The 19,893-nt window shown below is 56.0% G+C and overlaps 4 protein-coding genes and 3 non-coding genes across 8 annotated transcripts; 4 read left to right on the top strand and 3 right to left on the bottom strand.

Moving 5' to 3' along the window:
* Window positions 1–439: 439 nt before the first annotated feature.
* On the bottom strand, window positions 440–6,257 carry RNF151 (ring finger protein 151). Its single transcript, XM_065919262.1, has 6 exons — window positions 6,100–6,257; window positions 5,767–5,809; window positions 4,668–4,824; window positions 4,162–4,393; window positions 3,758–3,854; window positions 440–919 (listed from the first exon to the last, which is right to left on the bottom strand). The coding sequence occupies exons 1-6, from the start codon at window positions 6,255–6,257 to the stop codon at window positions 440–442; spliced, it is 1,167 nt and encodes a 388-aa protein (XP_065775334.1).
* LOC136162356 (small nucleolar RNA ACA64) lies at window positions 5,885–6,011 on the bottom strand. The gene has a single exon (XR_010662152.1). It is a non-coding gene; the product is annotated as a small nucleolar RNA ACA64 (small nucleolar RNA).
* A 232-nt stretch (window positions 6,258–6,489) lies between the features above and the next one.
* Window positions 6,490–8,513, top strand: RPS2 (ribosomal protein S2). Its single transcript, XM_065924029.1, has 7 exons — window positions 6,490–6,689; window positions 6,775–6,864; window positions 7,217–7,324; window positions 7,581–7,754; window positions 7,841–8,000; window positions 8,222–8,313; window positions 8,397–8,513. The coding sequence occupies exons 1-7, from the start codon at window positions 6,513–6,515 to the stop codon at window positions 8,475–8,477; spliced, it is 882 nt and encodes a 293-aa protein (XP_065780101.1). The 5' UTR covers window positions 6,490–6,512; the 3' UTR covers window positions 8,478–8,513.
* On the top strand, window positions 7,378–7,511 carry LOC136162237 (small nucleolar RNA SNORA64/SNORA10 family). Its single transcript, XR_010662047.1, has one exon. It is a non-coding gene; the product is annotated as a small nucleolar RNA SNORA64/SNORA10 family (small nucleolar RNA).
* On the top strand, window positions 8,027–8,155 carry LOC136162239 (small nucleolar RNA SNORA64/SNORA10 family). The gene has a single exon (XR_010662048.1). It is a non-coding gene; the product is annotated as a small nucleolar RNA SNORA64/SNORA10 family (small nucleolar RNA).
* Window positions 8,514–8,698: 185 nt separating the features above from the next.
* On the bottom strand, window positions 8,699–11,020 carry NDUFB10 (NADH:ubiquinone oxidoreductase subunit B10). Its single transcript, XM_065924030.1, has 4 exons — window positions 10,756–11,020; window positions 9,405–9,543; window positions 9,063–9,202; window positions 8,699–8,859 (listed from the first exon to the last, which is right to left on the bottom strand). The coding sequence occupies exons 1-4, from the start codon at window positions 10,901–10,903 to the stop codon at window positions 8,756–8,758; spliced, it is 531 nt and encodes a 176-aa protein (XP_065780102.1). The 5' UTR covers window positions 10,904–11,020; the 3' UTR covers window positions 8,699–8,755.
* Window positions 11,021–13,242: 2,222 nt separating this feature from the next.
* Window positions 13,243–19,878, top strand: RPL3L (ribosomal protein L3 like). 2 transcript variants are annotated; one of them, XM_065924025.1, is made up of 10 exons: window positions 13,243–13,363; window positions 13,844–14,036; window positions 15,129–15,297; window positions 16,413–16,548; window positions 17,814–18,000; window positions 18,095–18,255; window positions 18,444–18,545; window positions 19,032–19,127; window positions 19,364–19,483; window positions 19,738–19,878. In XM_065924025.1, the coding sequence occupies exons 1-10, from the start codon at window positions 13,361–13,363 to the stop codon at window positions 19,792–19,794; spliced, it is 1,224 nt and encodes a 407-aa protein (XP_065780097.1). In that variant the 5' UTR covers window positions 13,243–13,360; the 3' UTR covers window positions 19,795–19,878. The 2 variants fall into 2 exon arrangements, with proteins under 2 accessions (XP_065780097.1, XP_065780096.1); XM_065924024.1 differs by lacking the exon at window positions 13,243–13,363 and adding an exon at window positions 13,549–13,749.
* The last annotated feature ends 15 nt before the right edge of the window (window positions 19,879–19,893 follow it).

The raw sequence follows: 19,893 nt of genomic DNA, 5'->3' as shown, positions 1-19,893 counted from the left end.
CCTGGCATTTAGGAGAAACAGAAGCCGGTGTGGCTGCAGGGAGTGAGTAAGAAGGAGAGTATAGGGCAGAAACAAGATAAGGAGGGATCCTCGGGAATCACTGTGAGCAGTTGGCTTGTACTTTGACTTCAGGGGTTTGAGCTGTTTGTGCTACTGGCTGCAAAGCCAGGAAACAGATTGGAAGAAGGAGGACTGGGAAAGGATGGGCAGGGGAAACCTCTGCAGAGGAGACAATCAAATGAGAAAAAATCAAGCGGAGAGCTGAGGGGAAAAGTCAGTGTGAGGAACTGGTGGGAAAGAACTTGGAGAGGTCCAGGGGAAAAGCTAAGGTGCCTCTTTCCCCTGAGAGGAGTAGTTCCTAGAGGAGGTGAGGTGAGGTCCGCAAGCATAGTGGTAGCGAGGCAGCCAGGCCTGTGCTCTGCATTTATTGACCCTCTATTTACAAGGTAGCTTGGCCCTGGGGCCCCCCCCACACCTCAGCCCCAATGCTGCCTTCGGGGGTGGCCTCAGCCTCCTCTTGCGGTGCACCCACGAGCAGGGGGTCATCTTCCTCCAGGAATTCTGCCAGCTGCCGGCGGATGAGGCCAGTGGTCCGGTGCATTTTGCGCATGTGCCGCAGCAGGCAGAGCACCAGGGTCCGGCTGCGCTGCTGGCGCTGGCACCAGGCCTCTCGCAGTTCCTGGTAGCAGTTGTGGTTTGCACGCTCGGCTGGGCCCAGGGTGGCCCCGCAGCCCAGGGAGCAGCGCTGATGGGCACCGTGCTGGCAGTTCTGCCTGTGCTCAGCCAGGGCCCCACGAGGCACCCGCAACATGCAGCCTTCATTGGGGCAGACCATCAGCTCGAAGGGGCATGAGTCCTGGTGTCCCTTGCGATGGGCCAGGGGGCACGTCACCTGGCAGCCAGCTTCGGCGTTCCTGCACTGGGGGTGGAGAGCATCGTGTGAGCCAAACCAGGTTGGGGACATCTCCAGCCACCCCCAAGAATCCCCCATCCATGACGTTCCACTGACTAGGAAACACTGAACTGGCAGCCTCCCAACCTCTTAGGCTACCAGTGATGTGGTGGAGAGAGGTAAACTGTAGCAAATCCTTGAAGGTAGGAAAAATCTAGATCTCAGAGGAGTGGGAACAGGAGGTTTAGAGAACAGGGAGTTACATGGTTGGCTTGGTCTAGTGGGTTGTTTGTATGTATGCCAGGCTTTTTTTTTTTCTTCTTTTTTTCCTGGAATCAAACCCAGGATATAGCAGTGAATGATCACACCATCGTGGTTATCTGGGTCATGAAGATCTTTTTTGTATAGTTTTTTGTATTCTTGCCGCCTCTTCTTAATATCTTCTGCTTCTGTTAGGGCTTCCTTTGTGACTCAGATGGTAAAGTGTCTGCCTACAATGCGGGAGACCCGGCTTCCATCCACTGGGTTGGGAAGATCCCCTGGAAAAGGAAATGGCAACCCACTCCAGTACTCTTGCCTGGAAAATCCCATGGACAGAGAATCCTGGTAGGCTAAAGTCCATGGGGTTGCAGAGTCAGACACAACTTGGCGACTTCACTCACTCACTCTGTTAGGTCCATACCATTTCTGTCCTTTATTGAGCCCATCTTTACATGAAATGTTCCCCTGGTATCTCTAATTTTCTTGAAGAGATTGCTAGTCTTTCCCATTCTATTGTTTTCCTCTATTTCTTTGCATTGATCACTGAGGAAGGCTTTCTTATCTCTCCTTGCTATTCTTTGGAACTCTGCATTCAAATGGATATATCTTTCCTTTTCTCCTTTGCCTTTAGCTTCTTTTCTTTTCTTAGCTATTTGTAAGATAGCCATGATGGTGTGATCACTTCCCTAGAGCCAGACATCCCGGAATGCGAAGTCGAGTGGGGCGTTAGGAAGCATCACTATGAACAAAGCTAGTGGAGGTGATGGAATTCCAGTTGAGCTATTTCAAATCCTAAAAGATGATGCTGTTAAAATGCTGCACTCAATATGCCAGCAAATTTGGAAAACTCAGCAGTGGCCACAGGACTGGAAAAGGTCAGTTTTCATTCCAATCCCAAAGAAAGGCAATGCCAAAGAATGTTCAAACTAATGCATAATTGCACTCATCTCACACACTAGTAAAGTAATGCTCAAAATTCTCCAAGCCAGGCTTTAACAGTACATGAACCATGAACTTCCAGATGTTCAAGCTGGATTTAGAAAAGGAAGAGGAACCAGAGATCAAATTGCCAACATCTGTTGGATAATCAAAAAAGCAAGAGTTCCAGAAAAACATCTACTTCTGCTTCATTGACTACGCCAAAGTCTTTGACTGTGTGGATCACAACAAACTGTGGAAAATTCTTCAAGATGGGAATACCATACCACCTCACCTGCCTCCTGCGAAATCTGTATGCAGATCAAGAAGCAACAGTTAGAACTGGACATGGAACAATGGACTGGTTCCAAATCGGGAAAGGAGTATATCAAGGCTGTATACTGTCACCCTGCTTACTTAACTTCTATACAGAGTGTATCATGCAAAATGCCAGGCTGGATGAAGCACAAGCTGAAATCAAGATTGTCAGGAGAAATATCAATAACCACAGATATGCAGATGACAGCACCCTTATGGCAGAAAGTGAAGAGCGTCTTAATGAAAATGAAAGAGGAGAGTAAAAAAGTTGGCTTAAAACTCAACATTCAGAAAACTAAGATCATGGCATTTGGTCCCATCACTTCATGGCAAATAGATGGGGAAACAATGGAAATAGTAAGAGACTTTATTGAGCTGCAAAATCACTGCAGATGGTGACTGCAGCCATGAAATTAAAAGACACTTGGTCCTTGGAAGAAAAGCTATGACCAACCTAGACAGTGTATTAAAAAGCAGACATTACTTTGCCAGTAAAGATCCGTCTAATCAATGCTATGGTTTTTCCAGTAGTCATGTGTGGATGTGAGAGTTGGACTGTAAAGAAAGCTGAGTGCCGAAGAATTGATGCTTTTGAACTGTGGTGTTGGAGAAGACTCTTGAGAGTCCCTTGGACTGCAAGGAGATCCAACCAGTCAATCATAAAGGAAATCAGTCTTGAATATTCATTGGGAAGACTGATGCTGAAGTTGAAACTCCACTACTTTGGCCACCTGACCCGAAGAACTGACTCATTGGAAAAGACCCTGATGCTGGGAAAGACTGAAGGTGGGAGGAGAAGGGGACGACAGAGGATGAGATGGTTGAATGGCATCACCGACTGAATGGACATGAGTTTGAGTAAACTCTGGGAGTTGGTGATGGACAGGGAGGCCTGGTGTGCTGCAGTCCATGGGGTCAGAGTTGGACATGACTGAGCGACTGAACTGAACTGAACTGATGGCAGTGAAAGTGCCATATCCTAACCATTAGACCAAAAAGGCACTCCCCAGCCAAGGTTTTTTTTTTTTTTTTTTTTTTTTAATTTCAATTTCCCTATCTATAAAACTATGAGGCTGGAGAGCAATGGCACCACAGCAGGCTCTCCATCCTTTATAATCCCCATTTTACAGCTGGGGCTCTTGGAGCTCAGAAAGGTTAGGTAACTTGCCCAAAACCACACATCAAGTATGTTGTAGAGAAGTGACTCACATTCAGCCAGGTCTGATAACCCTAAGGGGAGCAGTGTGTTGGTGGAATAGAAACCCTCAGTTCTGAGAATGGGGTTCTTTTCAACCCCTCTGCTGGCTTTGCCCCGACCCATGCAGAGGGAAGGAGGGTAGGGTGACAGGAGGGGGTGTTCTGAGTTACCTTGACTTCCAAGCGGTCAATGATCTTCTGGAGTTTATTCACATGGACCATCTTTCTCCGTCTCACCTCTTTCCTGCAGCATGGACAGGTCTTTTGTCTAGGAGACATGAGTAGGGGTGATTGTTGGGTGTGGAGGTGGCAGCAACATGCCTCCCCTGGCGGTCCTTCTTTCTCTCTAGCTGGAAGAGGGATAAGAGGGCTTTATAGGGAGCACGAAGCTCTGAGGCTGGGGTGCAGATTCCACAGGGGCCCAGCTCATATATTAGCATCCCAGGAGATTTGGCAGCTGAACCTAATGGCCACCATGACCAGTGCTTAGCTGACCTTCCTCTCTGTTCTGGCTCCTAGGAATGGCTCCCCCAGCCCTGCCCTGGCCCTTGAGCCTCTTGGGTGCCCAGTAGCACCTGGCTAGCCACCGGAGGATGCATTTCTTGCAGAAGATGTGGCTGCACGGCAACCTCACCGGCCTCTTGAGAACTCCGTGGCAGACAGAACACAGGAAGTTGCAATCGGGAGGGCTGGTGAAGAGGTTGAGATCATACCCGCCACTCTGCAAAGGCCAGGTCTGCATCAGGGCCTGGCTGGGACCAGGATCTGACTCCCTACTCCACATGCCCAGAAAGGGACTCCAGGAAGCTTTGGTTGGGAGGTGGGCCACATGAGAACCATAAATGGAGGGTTGGGTCAGCACCCAGTTTGAGGGGGCAGCAGTGAGGGCCAAGATCCTCCATTTCTACCAAACCCAGCTACAGAAGCTGGCCTTGGCCTGGAGTTAGACCTGGGCCAGAGGTCTCTGAAAGGTTTCCTTGTCCCATTTGGGGCCCTGTACCCCGTTGTGCAGATCATCTCCGTGAGGAGTGGGGTCCAGCTTGGGAAGGTCTCTGAAATTAGGCTCAATCTAAGAGCTCACCATGATCTGTGTCTGGACGGCAGCTCCACTGAAGCCAGGGCTCAGGAGTCACCATTTCATAGCAGGAGCGGGCCGACATCACAGGGGCATTGTCCAGCTCAGGCCAATCACAGCCCTGGCCCAGGGTACCACCTGGCTCTGCTCCTGCCTCAAAAGCCTCAGGGGTAGGGCAGCTTATACCCAGGACAGGTCTCTGGAACCCCTGACTTCAGGGTGGCTGACAGTTGACCTTCAAACAGCAGTAAGGCTGGAACCAAGCTTCCAGGGGCTACTTCCTCAAAGCTGAACTCCAGTACAAGCACACGGTTTGTTTTCCTTTCTCATGTGGTGCCGCCCAGGTGACTAGGTCCCCAAGAGCTCTGGGGGATTTAGACACTGACCCATCACCAGGCCTCTTGGGATCAGACCCACAGTTATTTCCAGGGTACAGACCAGGAATGAGGACCTGATTTCTGTGGTACCAAAGCAGCAGCCTGGAATGTGGAGAGCCTCCCAGAGCCTGCTCTGACCACCTGGGTATGCCTATGAGGAAAGGCATGGATGGATAAACCATTCCAGCTTGGGAAACTAGCATATCCGCATATAGGAGGCACAGAAGAGAACTGGTTTCCATGCCACTAGGTGTTTGCACAGGCTTAAATTGCTCAGTTGTGTCCAACTCTTTTGAGATCCCATCGACTGTAGCCCACCAGGCTCCCCTGTCCATGGGATTCTCCAGTCAAGAATACTGGAGTGGGTAGACAGTTCCTTCTCCAGGGGAGCCTCCTGACCCAGGGATTGAAACCAGGTCTCCTGCATTGCAGGTGGATTCTTTACCATCTGAGCCATCAAAGAAGCCAGAGTGTAGAGTTCATCAAATCCTAGAAGATTTTGGAAGGTCCAACCTTCAAAACTGGGTTCTATCCCTGGGTGGAATTCAAAGCAGAGCCGAGATGGCTGGAAGAGAGATGTCCCACAAAAGTATCTCCTCCACAGCACACCTCGGTCCCAGCAGCCAGAGATGCGTTTTGCAGGCTGATAACCAGGGCCCAAGAACACACGCACACACGGATGAATTAAATCAACAGCTTTATTGAAAGATAAAAGGCGAGCCCCCCACGGTCTTGGCGGCATTGGCCTCAGGTTCTGGGTATCCAGCTGTCCTGCGGGTAGAAGACAAGGTCAGATACCAGAGTCCGAAACACGCGAGAGGCCGCAACCGAGCCCGAAGCGGCGGCGCGTGTCGGGGCCTGGGTTTCACATCCCCACATGGAGAAGCGGGCAGTGAGCTAAAGCCCCCGGTGGCTCTGGGCGCCGAATCTCACCTGCGGCCATGGTCAAAGTCGAAGGTGATTTTCAATCAACGCCGACCTCTCAAACCACCCCCACCCCCACCCGCCCCAACAGCTTCGCGAACAGCAGGGAGCCAACTGACCGACTAGCACAAACCTACCTGCAGCCGGAAAACGCTAAGTGGCACCGGCGCGAGTCCTTATATGGGTTGCGCAAGTTCCGGGGCCACAGACACGCATGCGCACGCAGAGCTCGGTGGGGGCGGGGCCTCGCGCAGCCAATCACGAGCTCTTTAGTATACTCTTGCGGCAGCGCCATTGGGGCGGGGCAACCGAGATCTCGCGACCCTTGGTGCCTTATAAAGACACCGTCGCGCGCGATCTCTCTCTTCTTCTTCGTGAAAACACGTGAGTGACCATATGTGTGGCTGAGGCAGGCGGGCCTGGGCCGCCATCGGACGGGGCCCGGGATGCTGCGCCCGTGCTCCGTTGTGGAGCCCGGCTTGGGCCCCCGAGGCGGCTGTAAGTGCCAGGACTTCGCTCACCGGCTGGTTTTTGTTTCTTTTTTTAGCAAATGGCGGATGACGCCGGTGCTGCGGGAGGGCCCGGAGGCCCGGGGGGCCCTGGAATGGGAGGCCGCGGTGGCTTCCGCGGAGGCTTCGGTAGTGGCGTCCGGGGCCGGGGTCGTGGCCGGGGTCGGGGCCGGGGCAGAGGCCGCGGAGCTCGCGGAGGCAAGGCCGAGGACAAGGAGGTAGGTCTGAGCTGGGCGTGTGAGGCAGGCCCTTGGGCGGCACCGGGGAGGAGGCCCTGGTCACCTGCGCCTTTTTCTCTCGCAGTGGCTCCCCGTTACCAAACTGGGCCGCCTGGTCAAGGACATGAAGATCAAGTCCCTGGAGGAGATCTACCTTTTCTCTCTGCCCATCAAGGTAAACACGGGTCCTCATCCGGCATGGGGCTGTGGCCTGTAGTCGAGGGAACTCTTGTCGTTGACCAAACCTTGAGAGGTTCTAGACTCCCACTTTCCCTGGGCTTCCCTGGTGACCCAGACAGTAAAGAAAATGCCTTCAATACAGAAGACCCGGGTTCGATTCCTTTTGTTGGGAAGATCCCCTGGAAAAGGGAATCTCATTATTTCTTGGAAAACTCCATGAGCAGGGGCGCCTGGCGGTCTACAGTCCATGAGGTCCCAAAAACTCCAACACGACTGAGTAACTAACACTTAAGGCTCCCTCTTAGGTGTTTGTTAATTTTTTTTTGTAATGAGTTTATTTCTTGCAGGAGTCTGAGATTATTGACTTTTTCCTGGGAGCGTCCCTCAAGGATGAAGTTTTGAAGATTATGCCCGTGCAAAAGCAGACCCGTGCTGGCCAGCGGACCAGGTTCAAGGTACCCCAGTCGTCATACCTTTCTGGGCAGTTGCTGCCAAGGGCCTTCATGAGACTCTCTCAGCTCTGCATGGTTGCACTTGGCGTCACACGTGTGACTTTCGTAAAGGGGAGAGAGAGGAAGGATCTCCTCAGGATCTCAGATTGGCCTCCTGGTGGCCAGTCTTGCCTTGAGGGGCGCAACAGACCCTGTGTGGTGGGTGGTTACTGATGCTGTGGAGGCCCCTGGCCCACCACCCACGTCAGTCTCTCCGCAGGCATTTGTTGCCATCGGGGATTACAATGGACATGTCGGTCTGGGTGTCAAGTGCTCCAAGGAAGTAGCCACTGCCATCCGTGGGGCCATCATCCTGGCCAAGCTGTCCATCGTCCCTGTGCGAAGAGGCTACTGGGGGAACAAGATCGGCAAGCCCCACACGGTTCCTTGCAAGGTAGGCTGGATGCTGGTACACAGTAGGGCTTGCACAGGTGTAGACTCCCGCCTGTCTTGTCTCCTGACGTCTCTACTCCTTCACAGGTGACTGGCCGCTGCGGTTCCGTGCTGGTGCGCCTCATCCCTGCCCCCAGAGGCACTGGCATCGTCTCCGCCCCTGTGCCCAAGAAGCTGCTGATGATGGCCGGCATCGATGACTGCTACACCTCTGCCAGGGGCTGCACCGCCACCCTGGGCAACTTCGGTAGGTGGCCCGCAAGCCAACTCCAGCTTCTCTCAGCTCCACTTAGCCACATTCTGTGTGTCGTGGGCGTATTTTCAGAGAAAGAGAGGAAGGCTCTCCTAATGCACGACAGACTGGCCTACAGTGGCCTGTTTGTTCCTAGGAGCGCAACAGCCTCCATCTCCATCTGGGGGTTCACCTCGGGTGAATTCACCAGCCTTCTCTGGTTTTCCCTTTTCTAGCCAAGGCCACTTTTGATGCCATTTCTAAGACCTACAGTTATCTCACCCCTGACCTCTGGAAAGAGACAGTGTTCACCAAGTCTCCATATCAGGTACTGCCTGCCCCCCACCCTGTTGAAGAGCAGAGGGGAGTCCTCTGTCTAGGTGCACAACTAAAAGTGTCTTGTTTTTCTAGGAATTTACTGACCATCTTGTGAAGACCCACACCAGAGTCTCCGTGCAGAGGACCCAGGCCCCAGCTGTAGCCACCACATAATTTTATAAAGAGAATAATAAAAGTGAATGAAACCGGTTTATAGTTGCATCTTGTTTTTCTTCCCAAATGTTTTTGGTTGCACGTGTAGTTGATGGGATCTTTCCCAACCCCCCAGCAGTGGAAGCCATTGGACTTAAGCTCAGTGGTGGCTGAATTTGGACAGGAAGTAGGACCAGTGAGATGAAAAGTGTGTCTAGGAGCTGAAAGGAACACCACAGGCACAGGCTCTCTCACTCTTTATTGGAGCAGCAGTGACGACACAGGGACAAACAGTGGTCTCAGGCGGCGGCAGCCTCTTTGGCGGCTTTTCTCTCGGCCAGCATCCTCTGCTTCTGCTTTGCCAGGCACTTCCTGGCAGAATAATGGGCCCCCAGGTCGTGATCTGGGAGAGAGATGGGGGTGGGAGTCATGAGGGGAACCTCTGCATGGAGGGAGCTAAGGCAGGTCACTGAGCAGATAAACAGGGTGACTCAAAACCTCCAGAGACTGGTCTAGTTAGTAAAGCGTTTAGCACAGAGCCAATGTGGAGATTGGAAGTAGGATCGGGAAGGCAGGCAGGTGGGAGAGGCAGGAGGGCTCACTCACAGCGGTCCTGGTAGGCCTTGACCACCTGGGTGAACTGCTCCAGCTCCTTGGCACAGTTCTGCCTGTGGCTCTCACCTTCCCTCTGCTGACAGGCCTTCAGCCTCTCCTGGATAATGTTGACGATTTCTTGATCAACTTTGCTGAAAGGAAAACAAGGCAGATGGTCTATAAGGACTCCTTTCCTGTACTGAGAGTAAAATGAAGGCAGGGCATGGGAGCCCTGTGGTCTGGCCTCTCCACCCATGGCTTCCCAAAGGCATGATGGCCCCCAACAGGGTACATTCATTGTGCAGGGTTCTCTGTATCCCCTGATTAAACAGAAGCCCAAGGGGAAGACCTTACTAATCTCTTCTCCACTGCATCTCTGCTTCAAACATGCACAAGACGTCCTTCTCCTGGCACTCTGTGATGTCCGGCACGCGGCGGAACTCACGGTGATAGTAGTAATACTTGTTCTTGGCATGCTGCTGCTCGATAAACTCTGCAAAGGGAAAAGCCCAGACCCAAAAAGGCTACTGGTTTGGACAGGTCACAGTCTGAAGGGGCTCTTAGCTTTGTATTTCTCCTAAGCTGTGGAAGAGGCAGGTTCCCCAAATGTTCCCCGTTTTACAAAGACTGGCAACGACTCCCCAAGAGGTGTGGGAGAGCTGGCAGCCAGTCCTGGAAAGGACTGGGCTTACAAGCCCGGATGTCTGCAGTTTATGGAGAGTTCTATAAGGCAGGTACCACCCTTATCTCACTCTGTACCCACAACAACCCGGTGTAGGGCGGGGCCTTTTCATTTATAGAGAGGACATCCAGGCTCTGAGACGGCAAGATTCAGAGCCTGTGCTCTGCAAGCCCCCACCTGCTAGCCCTGCTGGCCCACCTCCCCCAGAGCACAGGGACTCCACTGTGGAGGCAGAGGCCCCAACAGGGAGCCATCAGCAGGCCTCCACTCCCAGTTCTGCCACCTCTGACCTTCAGCCTCAATTTCCCCATGTGTAAATGAACAAGCTGGATCTAGTGAGATCTCACCTATCCAGACAAAGAAAACACTTCCCAAAAAACTGCTACACAAAAGGGAGCAGTTCCACTCCTGTTTATTCAAGACCTTGACAGGGGCAGGCATCTAGTGCCTCCACCAGAAGAGAGCCACCAGAGCATGCTATGCACCCCAAATGCTTTGCTGTTGAAGGAATGGATTAACTGCACGGACGCATGGCCTGGCACTAGTGATTAACGGCACAGTGCTCTGAGTGCTGCACCCACCGAGCTGGGTGACAAAACAATGCCTTTAAAAAACATTCGTCTGGTTTGGACCAGAGATGGCGGCATTTGGGCAGCTCAGGGAGGGCAAGTTACAGTACACCTCGGGGGGAGGGCCATTTTGTAGGCCTTCGAAGGGGTACCGGAGCACCTCTGCACCTCAACAGCCTTCGCGGACCGACTGTTGTGCAAACATGCGGGATTCCCAGCGCGCTTGGAGAGTGGGATCTAACAAGCCTCGGAACGCAGATGACTTCGGTCCGCAAACAGCCCCTAATATGTGAGATGCCTGAGCCCAGGGGTGCGTGGACGGCTCCCCAGGGGGCAAGGGCCGTACGGGGCGGGGGGAGACGGCGGGCGTCCCGGGAGGCGAGGAGGCCTGGGGTGCAGTGGGGTCCACGCCGAGTGACCGGGGCGAGGGCGGGGGGCCCGGTGGGGCTAGTACCTCTCACGAGGGTCACCGGCCGGTCCACGAGGAGGTCAAAGGCTTTCGTAAGGTAGGTAATAGGGTTGGGCAGCGAGGTCTGCGGCGAGGGCGCCGGCGTGCGGCGCGGGGGCTCGGGGTACACGTCCTTGTCCCACCTGTCCGGCATGGCTGCGGCGGGCAGCGGGCTCAGCTCTCGGACGCGCTGCCCGGCCTCCGCCCGGGTCCTGCGGCCTAGCTCGCCCGCACAGAGGACACCCGAGGGCGGCCGCGCCTGCGTAGGACGGCCGGCGCCCGCAGGGCACCATGGGACTTGTAGTTCGCCCTGACCGCCCAAGAGAGGCCTCGGGAGGATTGCGGGTTCTCCGGAGATGCTTCGAGACCGGTGCGAGCGCCCCCGCGTGGGATCGCAGCGCCATCGCATACGCGAGGAGTGCCTGCCCTGCGCCGGGCGTTGCTATCAGCGGTGAAAGAAACAGAAGATCCCTAGTTTAATTCTGGGAGCAGAGAGACACAGTAAGAAGTGTAAGTAAGGTGTAAGGAAGCCACTCATTCCAGATGCACGTGCCAAGTGCAGCAGGGAGCAGGATGGTGAACACACCAGGATGGCGAGCTCAGTTCAGAAGAATGAAGTCAACAGATAATGCAAACTATCAAATACCCTACTCTTCCAGGAAGCCTTCCTGGGTTGTCCATTCCCTACGGCTCTCTCTGGGCCCCACTGTCTCTGCCAGGGCCTCTCATGGACTGGCTGATGCCGGTGAGCTAGCAGGGCGCCTGGGGGGACGGGATGCTGCCTGGGGCAGCACAGGGTGTAGGGTTTGCACCATCCACCCCCACCCCCACCCCTACCCCAACTAGGGAGAAGTGGCTCCTCTCTTGGATACAGGGCACTCTGTTCTGGTTCTGAGGGTTCCATCCTGGCCCTGAACACTGTTGTGCCCTTGAGGCCAGCTCCACTGACCAGGGCCTTGCTGGCTACCCTCTGTGATCTCCATACCAGGTATAGCCCCTGGCTAGCACCAGGGAGGGTGGGTGCTGGTCATTTCCTGCCCAGAGGCTGGGGTCAGCCACTAGCTCTATGGACACACAGAATCCAGAATCACAGCATCCTCAGATCTTCAAATCATGAACTCATAGTACTGTCAGACTCAGCAAATAATAACCCTGGACAGCAATGTCGGACTGAACCAGGGGACCCGACAGCAGTGGGCCAGAGGCATTACCATGACATGAATGAGAGAAAGCAGAGTTCAGTACTCCGTTAAGGGAAAGCGCCCAGATGACGGATTTCTGCTGCCACCCTGCCACAGACAGATTTGGAGATCATGCAGCAGAAGGAAAAAGGCAAACGAGAAGGGGGAACCCAAGAAGCTTCATGGCTCCATGTCCAAGCCTCTGACCCTTGACCTGTGTGTCTGCAGCCCCTAGTACGTGCTCCCTGGCGCAGCATGAGGGTGTGTGCCCTTGGCCCTGAGTCTGCAGCGTGTCCCTTCTGTGCTTCTTTCCTTCAGAGAGTCCCTTTCCCCGGATCATTTCTGGGCTGGAGTTTACCGCTGCCCAGTGATTTTTTTTTTCCTGTTGATCGCAGCCCAAAGAATTAAAAGTAGCTTTGTCATTAAAAAGCAATGACAAAAATGAAGAATTGTAACATTTCATTAGCACAGAATTTTAGCACCCAATGATGCAAAATCCACAAGACCTGCAGAGATATATCAGGCCTATAAAAAGTCTGATTCTGGGACTTCCCTGGTGGACCAGTGGCTAAGACTCTGTGCGTCCAATGCAGGGGGCCGGGTTCGATCCCTGGTTGGGTAACTAGTTTCCACATGCTGCAACTAAAGATTCTGCATGCCGCAATGAAGACTGAGAATCCTACACACAGCAACTAAGAGCCAGTGCAGTCAAACAAATTGACAAATATGAAAAAATCTCTCGCTCTAAAGTTAAAAGGCTTTATAGCCATAGACTCTTTGAATAAAAAAAAATTGGGAGATTTCAATCCCCTTTTCATTCAAAACTTAACTTTGAAATGTAAGTTCAAAAAAAAAAAGTGAGTTCATAAAAATATCTAAGAGTTCTTGGCTCACAGCTACTAGAGTCCAGCGGCCTTGACATTGAATCACACCCTGGTGATCCTCTGGGCACTCATCCAACCCTTGCTGTCTCCCCCCAGTTTGCCTAGCTCAGGCTCACAGCCCTCAGGACAGGACAGGAATCCACTCAACTTCAAGGCCAGCAAACGACGCAGACTCTGTTAATGGCAGCTGCCGGAGGGAAGCCCCCCAACCTGGGCTACTCAGCCCTCTACCAGACCAGCTTGCGCCTGTCCTGGAGAGTCCCGTGAGGCAGAAGACAAGGTGTGTGAGCATCCCAGGACCTTTGGGAAGGAGTGCCAGCCCGGGCTCCAGGTGTCCCCCCGGGTGCCCCGGCTGCCTCCCTTCGCCCGGCCCCGGGCCAGGCCTGCTCTTGGCACCAGAGCTCACACCCGCCACGGGAGATGACAGAGCTCCCCTGCCAGGGGCTAAATCTGGGATCTGGCCACAGTGCATCCTGGCCCTGCCACTCGAACTCTGGTGCCTGCCGGGAAGGCCCCTTCCCTTCCTGACCCGAAGGACCAGCTGCCATGGTCAGTGGGCTGTGGTGGGGGTGGGGGTGGGGAGCACGGAGGCCTCCTGGGGAGGGGCAGGTGGGCTCCTGGGGTCTCTCCCAGCAGAGAAGGTCCTTGGGCCTGTGAAGGGGTCAGTGAATAGGGGGACAGCGGGAGGCCTAGGCTCAGGCCTCCAGGATGCGCAAAGTGGGGGGACGGATGGCAGTGGCCCCTTGCCCCTGTGCCCTGGCCGCAGCGAGGATCTGCTGGGCCCGGCCAGGCAGGACCACTGAGGACCACTGAGGGGAGTCTTTGGGGGCCAGGGGCCGAAACTGGCTTTGTCCCCAAGACACTGCCCTCGGCGAAGCCTCCCTCCTTTCTCGTGGACGATGCAGGCCCAGAAGACCACCGGCCCGCAGCCTGAGGTCTCTGGCTCACTTCCGGTCTGGACCCTGGGACAGTCTAGCCGCCCCTCCTGGGGAGACCCCAGCTCTGACCTACCTCCCCTCCCACCCCCAGTCCCACCGGAAGTTCTCTGCCCCCCGGCATGGACACCTGGGCTTCCTGCCACACAAGAGGAGCCGCCATCACCGGGGCAAGGTGAAGACGTGGCCTCGTGACGACCCCAGCCGGCCCGTGCACCTCACGGCCTTCCTGGGCTACAAGGCGGGCATGACGCACACTCTGCGGGAGGTGCACCGGCCCGGCCTCAGTGAGTGCTGCGAGGGGCCCTCCCGGGGGCGAGCGGCGGGCAGAGCACCCGGACCTCCGGGAGATCTGGAGGCCCTTCTGATGCCAGGAGCCACAGCTGGGCTCCCGGGGGGAGAACAGCCCCAGAAAGGGTCAGACGCTGACTGCTGGCCACGCCCCCAGAACCCATCTGTCATTGCCCCTGGTTCACAGAAGAGGAAATGGAGAAGTTATGAGTTGGGATTCAGGGCAGGCGCGACAGTATACTTTTGGTCTTGAGAGCTTTGTAGATTCACGTCTGGTTTTAAGAAGAATGCCACATACCCTGAAGGTTTCCTCGATGGAAACGTCTCCTGTAACCATGGTACTATGTCACAGTCAGAGAGTGACATGCAGGATTCTCCTGAATAAGATGTGTGTTTATGTAGCTCTGTGCAGTTCTGTCACATGTAAATGCATATACCCCCCACCCTTGGACACTTCATTCCCACAAGAGTCCGTCCTGGTGACCTTTTTACAGCCACAGCTGCTACCCCCAACTTCCTGGCAACCCTCATCTGCTCTTCATCTCTTCTATTGTATATATATATATATTTTGCCTCAGCACAAGGCTGGTGGGATCTTAGTTCCCTGTGCATGCTTAGCTGCTTCAGTCGTGTCCAACTCTTTGCAACCCTATGGACTGTAGCCCGCCAGGCTCCCCCATCCGTGGGATTATCCAGGCAAGAATACTGGGGTTGCCATGCCCTCCTCCAAGGGATCTTCCTGACCCAAGGGTTGAACACGTGTCTCTTACATCTCCTCCATTAGCAGACGACTTCTTTACCACTAGCGCTACCTGGGAAGCCCCCCTGATCAGGGATTGAACCTGGGCCCTCGGCAGTGAAAGTTCAGAGTCCTAACCCCTGGGCCGCCAGGGGAGGCTGAGGGCTGGGGGGCTGGGGGGCTGGGGGCCTGGGGCCCTGCGCACAGGGGCCTCTGTCTGCAGAAGCCCTGGGGCTATGGTGCTCTGCACTCTCACAGGCGGGTGGGCGGTCGGCTCCTCCACCCTTCTCCTCCCCATGGGACACGGAGGCCCCCCTTCATGTCTTCTCTGTCTCTGGGTTTCATCCAGAAATTTCCAAGCGGGAGGAGGTGGAGGCAGTGACGATCGTGGAAACGCCACCCTTGGTGGTGGTGGGTGTGGTGGGCTACGTCGCCACCCCGCGGGGCCTGCGGAGCTTCAGGACCATCTTCGCAGAGCATCTCAGTGACGAGTGCCGCCGCCGCTTCTACAAGGACTGGTGAGACTCATCCTGCAGGGTGGCCGGGCGCGGGGAGGGGTGTCACAGTGAGCAGAAGGCAGGGAAGGGGGTGTGTGTGGGGTGCCTTCACTCCAGGAGAAGACAAGGACTAAGGGCTGGAGAGGAAGCTGTTAGCAGAAAAAAAGAAAGCAAATGTTCTCCACCTCAGGGTGATGCATGTCAGAGTTGGTTCTGAGCTTCCTAGCAGCCAGGGTGAAAAGGGAAATGACAACTGACAAGCTCATTAGAAAGAAAGGCCTTTTTAGGTCTCAAATCTTCCCTGGCATTAAGTCTTGAAAGGGAAGGTCCCCTCCCTGACTGACGACCCTCACAGACCCGCCTTCCAGATGGAGGTAGAGGCACCGTAGTCTCCACGGGAAGTGAGGGTCCTGGGCCCCAGTGTCAGAGCAGGCTGTGTGACCACAGGCAAGCTGATGGACCTCTTAGAATCTCATCTCACCCCACCCTCTGCCATACACACACACCACAGACACCATCACCCGGGAACAGGACAGGTCCCCGTGTTGTGGGGCAGTCACGAGGGTGAGATGAGTAGTGTGTGTTAAGTGCTCAGCACAGAAAAAGAGGTTGGCAAATGCCACCTGGCCTATGTTCGCTGTTGCAGTTGTGATCAGCTTGCTCCTCATCCAGGGGCTCTGATCTCTGTGAGCCTCAGTTTCTTCGTCTGTAGGATGGGAATACTGATGCCCATCTTCCAGTGTCCTGTGGAGGGTTAGGAATGACGGGGCTTGCGGCCTGGCCAGTCCCGGCTGTTCACTTTAGAAGTGGGCTCAGCAGCCGTGGCCAGGTGGGTATGTGGCCGTGGGCCGGCTGGCACGTCCCTTCCCCGGGCTCCGGCACACCTGCTCACTCTCAGGTCCAGGAGGCAGGGAGGGTACCCACTTGATGGAGGAGGAAACTGAGGCCTTGAGGGTGGGACCATCTGTGCTTTAAAGAGGGTGACTGGAACCAGCCCAGGGACCCCAGGGACCCAGCAGTGCCTCCCCTGGGAAGGGGAGGAGGGCGGAGGGGGACATCTAACCGGTGCTTGGTGGACTGCGGGGAGTGGAGGCCACCCCGCTCGCCCTGCTGAGCATCCTGTGTGCACGGCTCAGGCACAAGAGCAAGAAAAAAGCCTTCACCAAGGCCTGTAAGAGGTGGCGTGACGCCGACGGCAAGAAGCAGCTGCAGAAGGACTTTGCCGCCATGAAGAAGTACTGCAAGGTCATCCGGGTCATCGTCCACACCCAGGTCAGCCCACACCCTCTGGTCCACACTGGCTAGTCAGTCCTCCCCCCAGGTCTACCCTCCCCCAGCCGGGCTTCCGGGAGCCCTGACAAATGTCAGCCTAAAAATACCATGAGCCCTGGGCACAGGCCCAGGGTGCTGGCTGACCGGTCGTGCGGGCCGCTGGCAGCCTGGGGCTGGCATGTTGGGCGTCTGTGGGGGCTGCAGAGCACTGACCACACCAGCGGTCAGCCAAGGCCCTGAAACGCCCTGAAGGTCCCGGATCTCCTGCCCTGAGGCAGGTGTGGGGGGCTGGTGCCTCCTGTTGGGCACACGTGTGTGAATCCACATTTGTAAGTAGGGTCCAGGTAACCAACCCCTTCCACCTTATTCTGGAACATTCACAGAAGCCTTCCAGGCCCGGGGCGGTGGCCCTCCCCAGCTGCCTCAGTTACTCTCACACGTGCAGTTCCTGGTTAAGTGCGTCATTGGTTAACCCGTCTCCGTCCATGGACGTGAACTTCACGGGCTGTAACTTCCTCACTGCTGCGCCCGCAGCAGGTGCTCCACCAGTGCTGGTTGAGCCCTATACTGTGACCTAACCCAGCCCTGCTTCCGCTGGGGGGTCCCCACAGCCTGTGCCTCACACGGCACAGAGATGTGTGAAAGCACGCGTCCGACCACATCACCCCCCACACTTGGGATAAATCCCCAGCTAATCCCTGTGAGACCTGCCTGGCCAGGACTTTGCTCACCTCTCCTTATCCCTCTCCCCATCCTGAACCTTCCTCCTTGTTCACCATGATCCAGACACAATGGCCCTGTTTCTGTCCCCCTGCTCCCCAACCAGGATCTTCCCTGCCACAGGGCCTTTGCATATGCGGTTCCCTCTGCCCTAGAAGCTCTCAGATCTTCACCTAGTGGATCCTTCTTGTTCCTGATGTCACCTCCTCAGAGAGGCCCTCCTTGACCACCTTCATGTGCAATGACTGTCTCCTCCACCCTCTATCCTATCACAACACAGGCCTCTCCAAGAGTTTTCTTGGCTTCTGTTCCCCAGTTGGTTGGTGGCTCCGTGGGGGCCAGGACCCTGTCTGCCTCATGGCAAGCTGCGTCCCCAGTTCCTCACACAGAACGTGGCACGCAGCCACACCAGAGTGCAGGATCATCTGTTGAATGAACGTGTGCCGAGAGGCCTGCCAGGGGACCCCAGCTGGCCATGCCGTGTCTACAGATGGGGGGGTGGGGGTGACTTTCTGGGAACCAACCGGTCTTGTCACATCTGCCAGATGAAGCTGCTGCCCTTTCGGCAGAAGAAGGCCCACATCATGGAGATCCAGCTGAACGGCGGCACGGTGGCTGAGAAGGTGGCCTGGGCCCAGGCCCGGCTGGAGAAGCAGGTACCGGTGCACAGCGTGTTCAGCCAGAGCGAGGTCATCGACGTCATTGCCGTCACCAAGGGCAGGGGCGTCAAAGGTAGGGCCGGGTGGGGATGGGGGCTCCAGCGAGGCTGCCTGGAGGGGGCGGGAACCACACTGGCCTCTCAGCCACCAGCCCCTCCCGCCTGCAGGCGTCACGAGCCGCTGGCATACGAAGAAGCTGCCACGGAAGACCCATAAGGGGCTGCGCAAGGTGGCCTGCATTGGTGCCTGGCACCCTGCCCGCGTGGGCTGCTCCATCGCCCGGGCTGGGCAGAAGGGCTACCATCATCGCACGGAGCTCAACAAGAAGGTGTGTCCACAGGTCTGGTGGGGGGATGTCCATGACCACACCCCAGGGACCCAGACACCTCCTGGCTCCTGAGGCTCTGAAATGCCTCCTTCAGCGCCTGGGTCTCAGCCCACGTTCTCATGGGCATGGACATCTTGCTGACCCTAGAGGCCACCTACTGTCCCCCACATGCCCTGTCCTCCTGGTAGATCTACCGCATCGGCCGGGGGCTGCACACAGAGGACGGGAAGGTGGTTAAGAACAACGCATCCACCAGCTACGACGTGACTGACAAATCCATCACGCCGCTGGTGAGAGTGGGCGGCTGGTTTGCCTGAGGGGTCTGGTGTGCGTGTGTGGGGCAGGCCTGCGGGGCACCACCCTTCCCAAGAACTCAGGCACCAGCAAGCCGCCGCCAGGGTGGACCAAACCCCTGCTGTTTCCTGCATCCTCAGAGTCTCCACTGCAGACAGCATGTCCTCCAGCTGCTTTCCCAGAGTTCGGGGTGCAGCAGCTCCGACTCTGCCCTTGGAGCCAAGCTGCCTGGGCTCACACCCCAGCTGCAGGATGTGGCAGCTGCGGGGCTGGGAGCAGTGACATCACCCCCCACCCCTAGCCTGTTTCCTCTTCTGTAAAATACAGAGTTTTAGATAAGACAGTCACAGGATGGACTTAGGGTCTGGCTCAGAGACTGTCCTGATGTGATCTAGAGTGTCACCCCAGGCCAGGGGAGTTCCCATAGTTTTCTCAGCCGCCCCAAAACCCAGAACCTCTTTTCTGGACCCACGTTCCCTCAGGGCGGCTTCCCGCACTACGGGGAAGTCAACAACGACTTCGTCATACTGAAGGGTTGCATCGCGGGCACCAAGAAGCGGGTCATCACATTGAGGAAGGTCAGTGCCAGGTGGCGAGCTGGGGAGTGGGAGCCCCATGGACTGTGGAGTGGGTTGGGGGGGAGCTGGTCTGCTCTGTCCCCCATCCCGCTCCAGGAGGGCAGGGTGGGGAAAGCAAAAAGGGAGGGGTTCTAACAGAAGGTGGGTGAGTGAGACCCTCCTGTGTGGACAGGGGGTGACAGGAGGGGCTGAGTGGGGACCTCCCGCCTTGACGTTTCCTTCTCCACGGGCCCCAGTCCCTCCTGGTGCACCACAGCCGCCAGGCCCTGGAGAACATCGACCTCAAGTTCATTGACACCACCTCCAAGTTTGGCCACGGCCGCTTCCAGACAGCCCAAGAGAAGAGGGCCTTCATGGTGAGCCCATCCGCCTTGCTCTCTGGGGCTCAGACCCCACATCCCACCTGTCCCAGAGCAGGCATCTGTGGCACGCATGCCCCTGCACTCATCCACAGGAGGGTCTTTCAGGGGTCTAGTCCTGGGCACGCGCAGTCTTGCCGGAAAGAAAGAAGGGGAGAGACCGTGGTAGCGGGAGCAGGGCTGGCTCCGAGTAACCCAGGCGGCTGGTGAGACCCTGTGACTTAACCCTCCTCCTGTCCCTCGCCCCCCAGGGTCCCCAGAAGAAGCATCTGGAGAAGGAAAAGCCGGAGACCTCGGGAGACTTGTAGGCAGAATGAGACGGCGGGGGCCTGGAAGAAGCGCGGCGCAACCCCAGCTGGTGCCCTAGTCTAATAAAAGTCAGAGGCAGTTCTTCCGCTGTGTCTTAG

Source organism: Muntiacus reevesi, chromosome 2, assembly GCF_963930625.1.
Source record: "Muntiacus reevesi chromosome 2, mMunRee1.1, whole genome shotgun sequence".
NCBI lineage: Eukaryota > Metazoa > Chordata > Mammalia > Artiodactyla > Cervidae > Muntiacus > Muntiacus reevesi.
The sequence above is the reverse complement of the archived record's forward strand: the minus strand, read 5'-3'. Positions and strand labels throughout refer to the sequence as shown.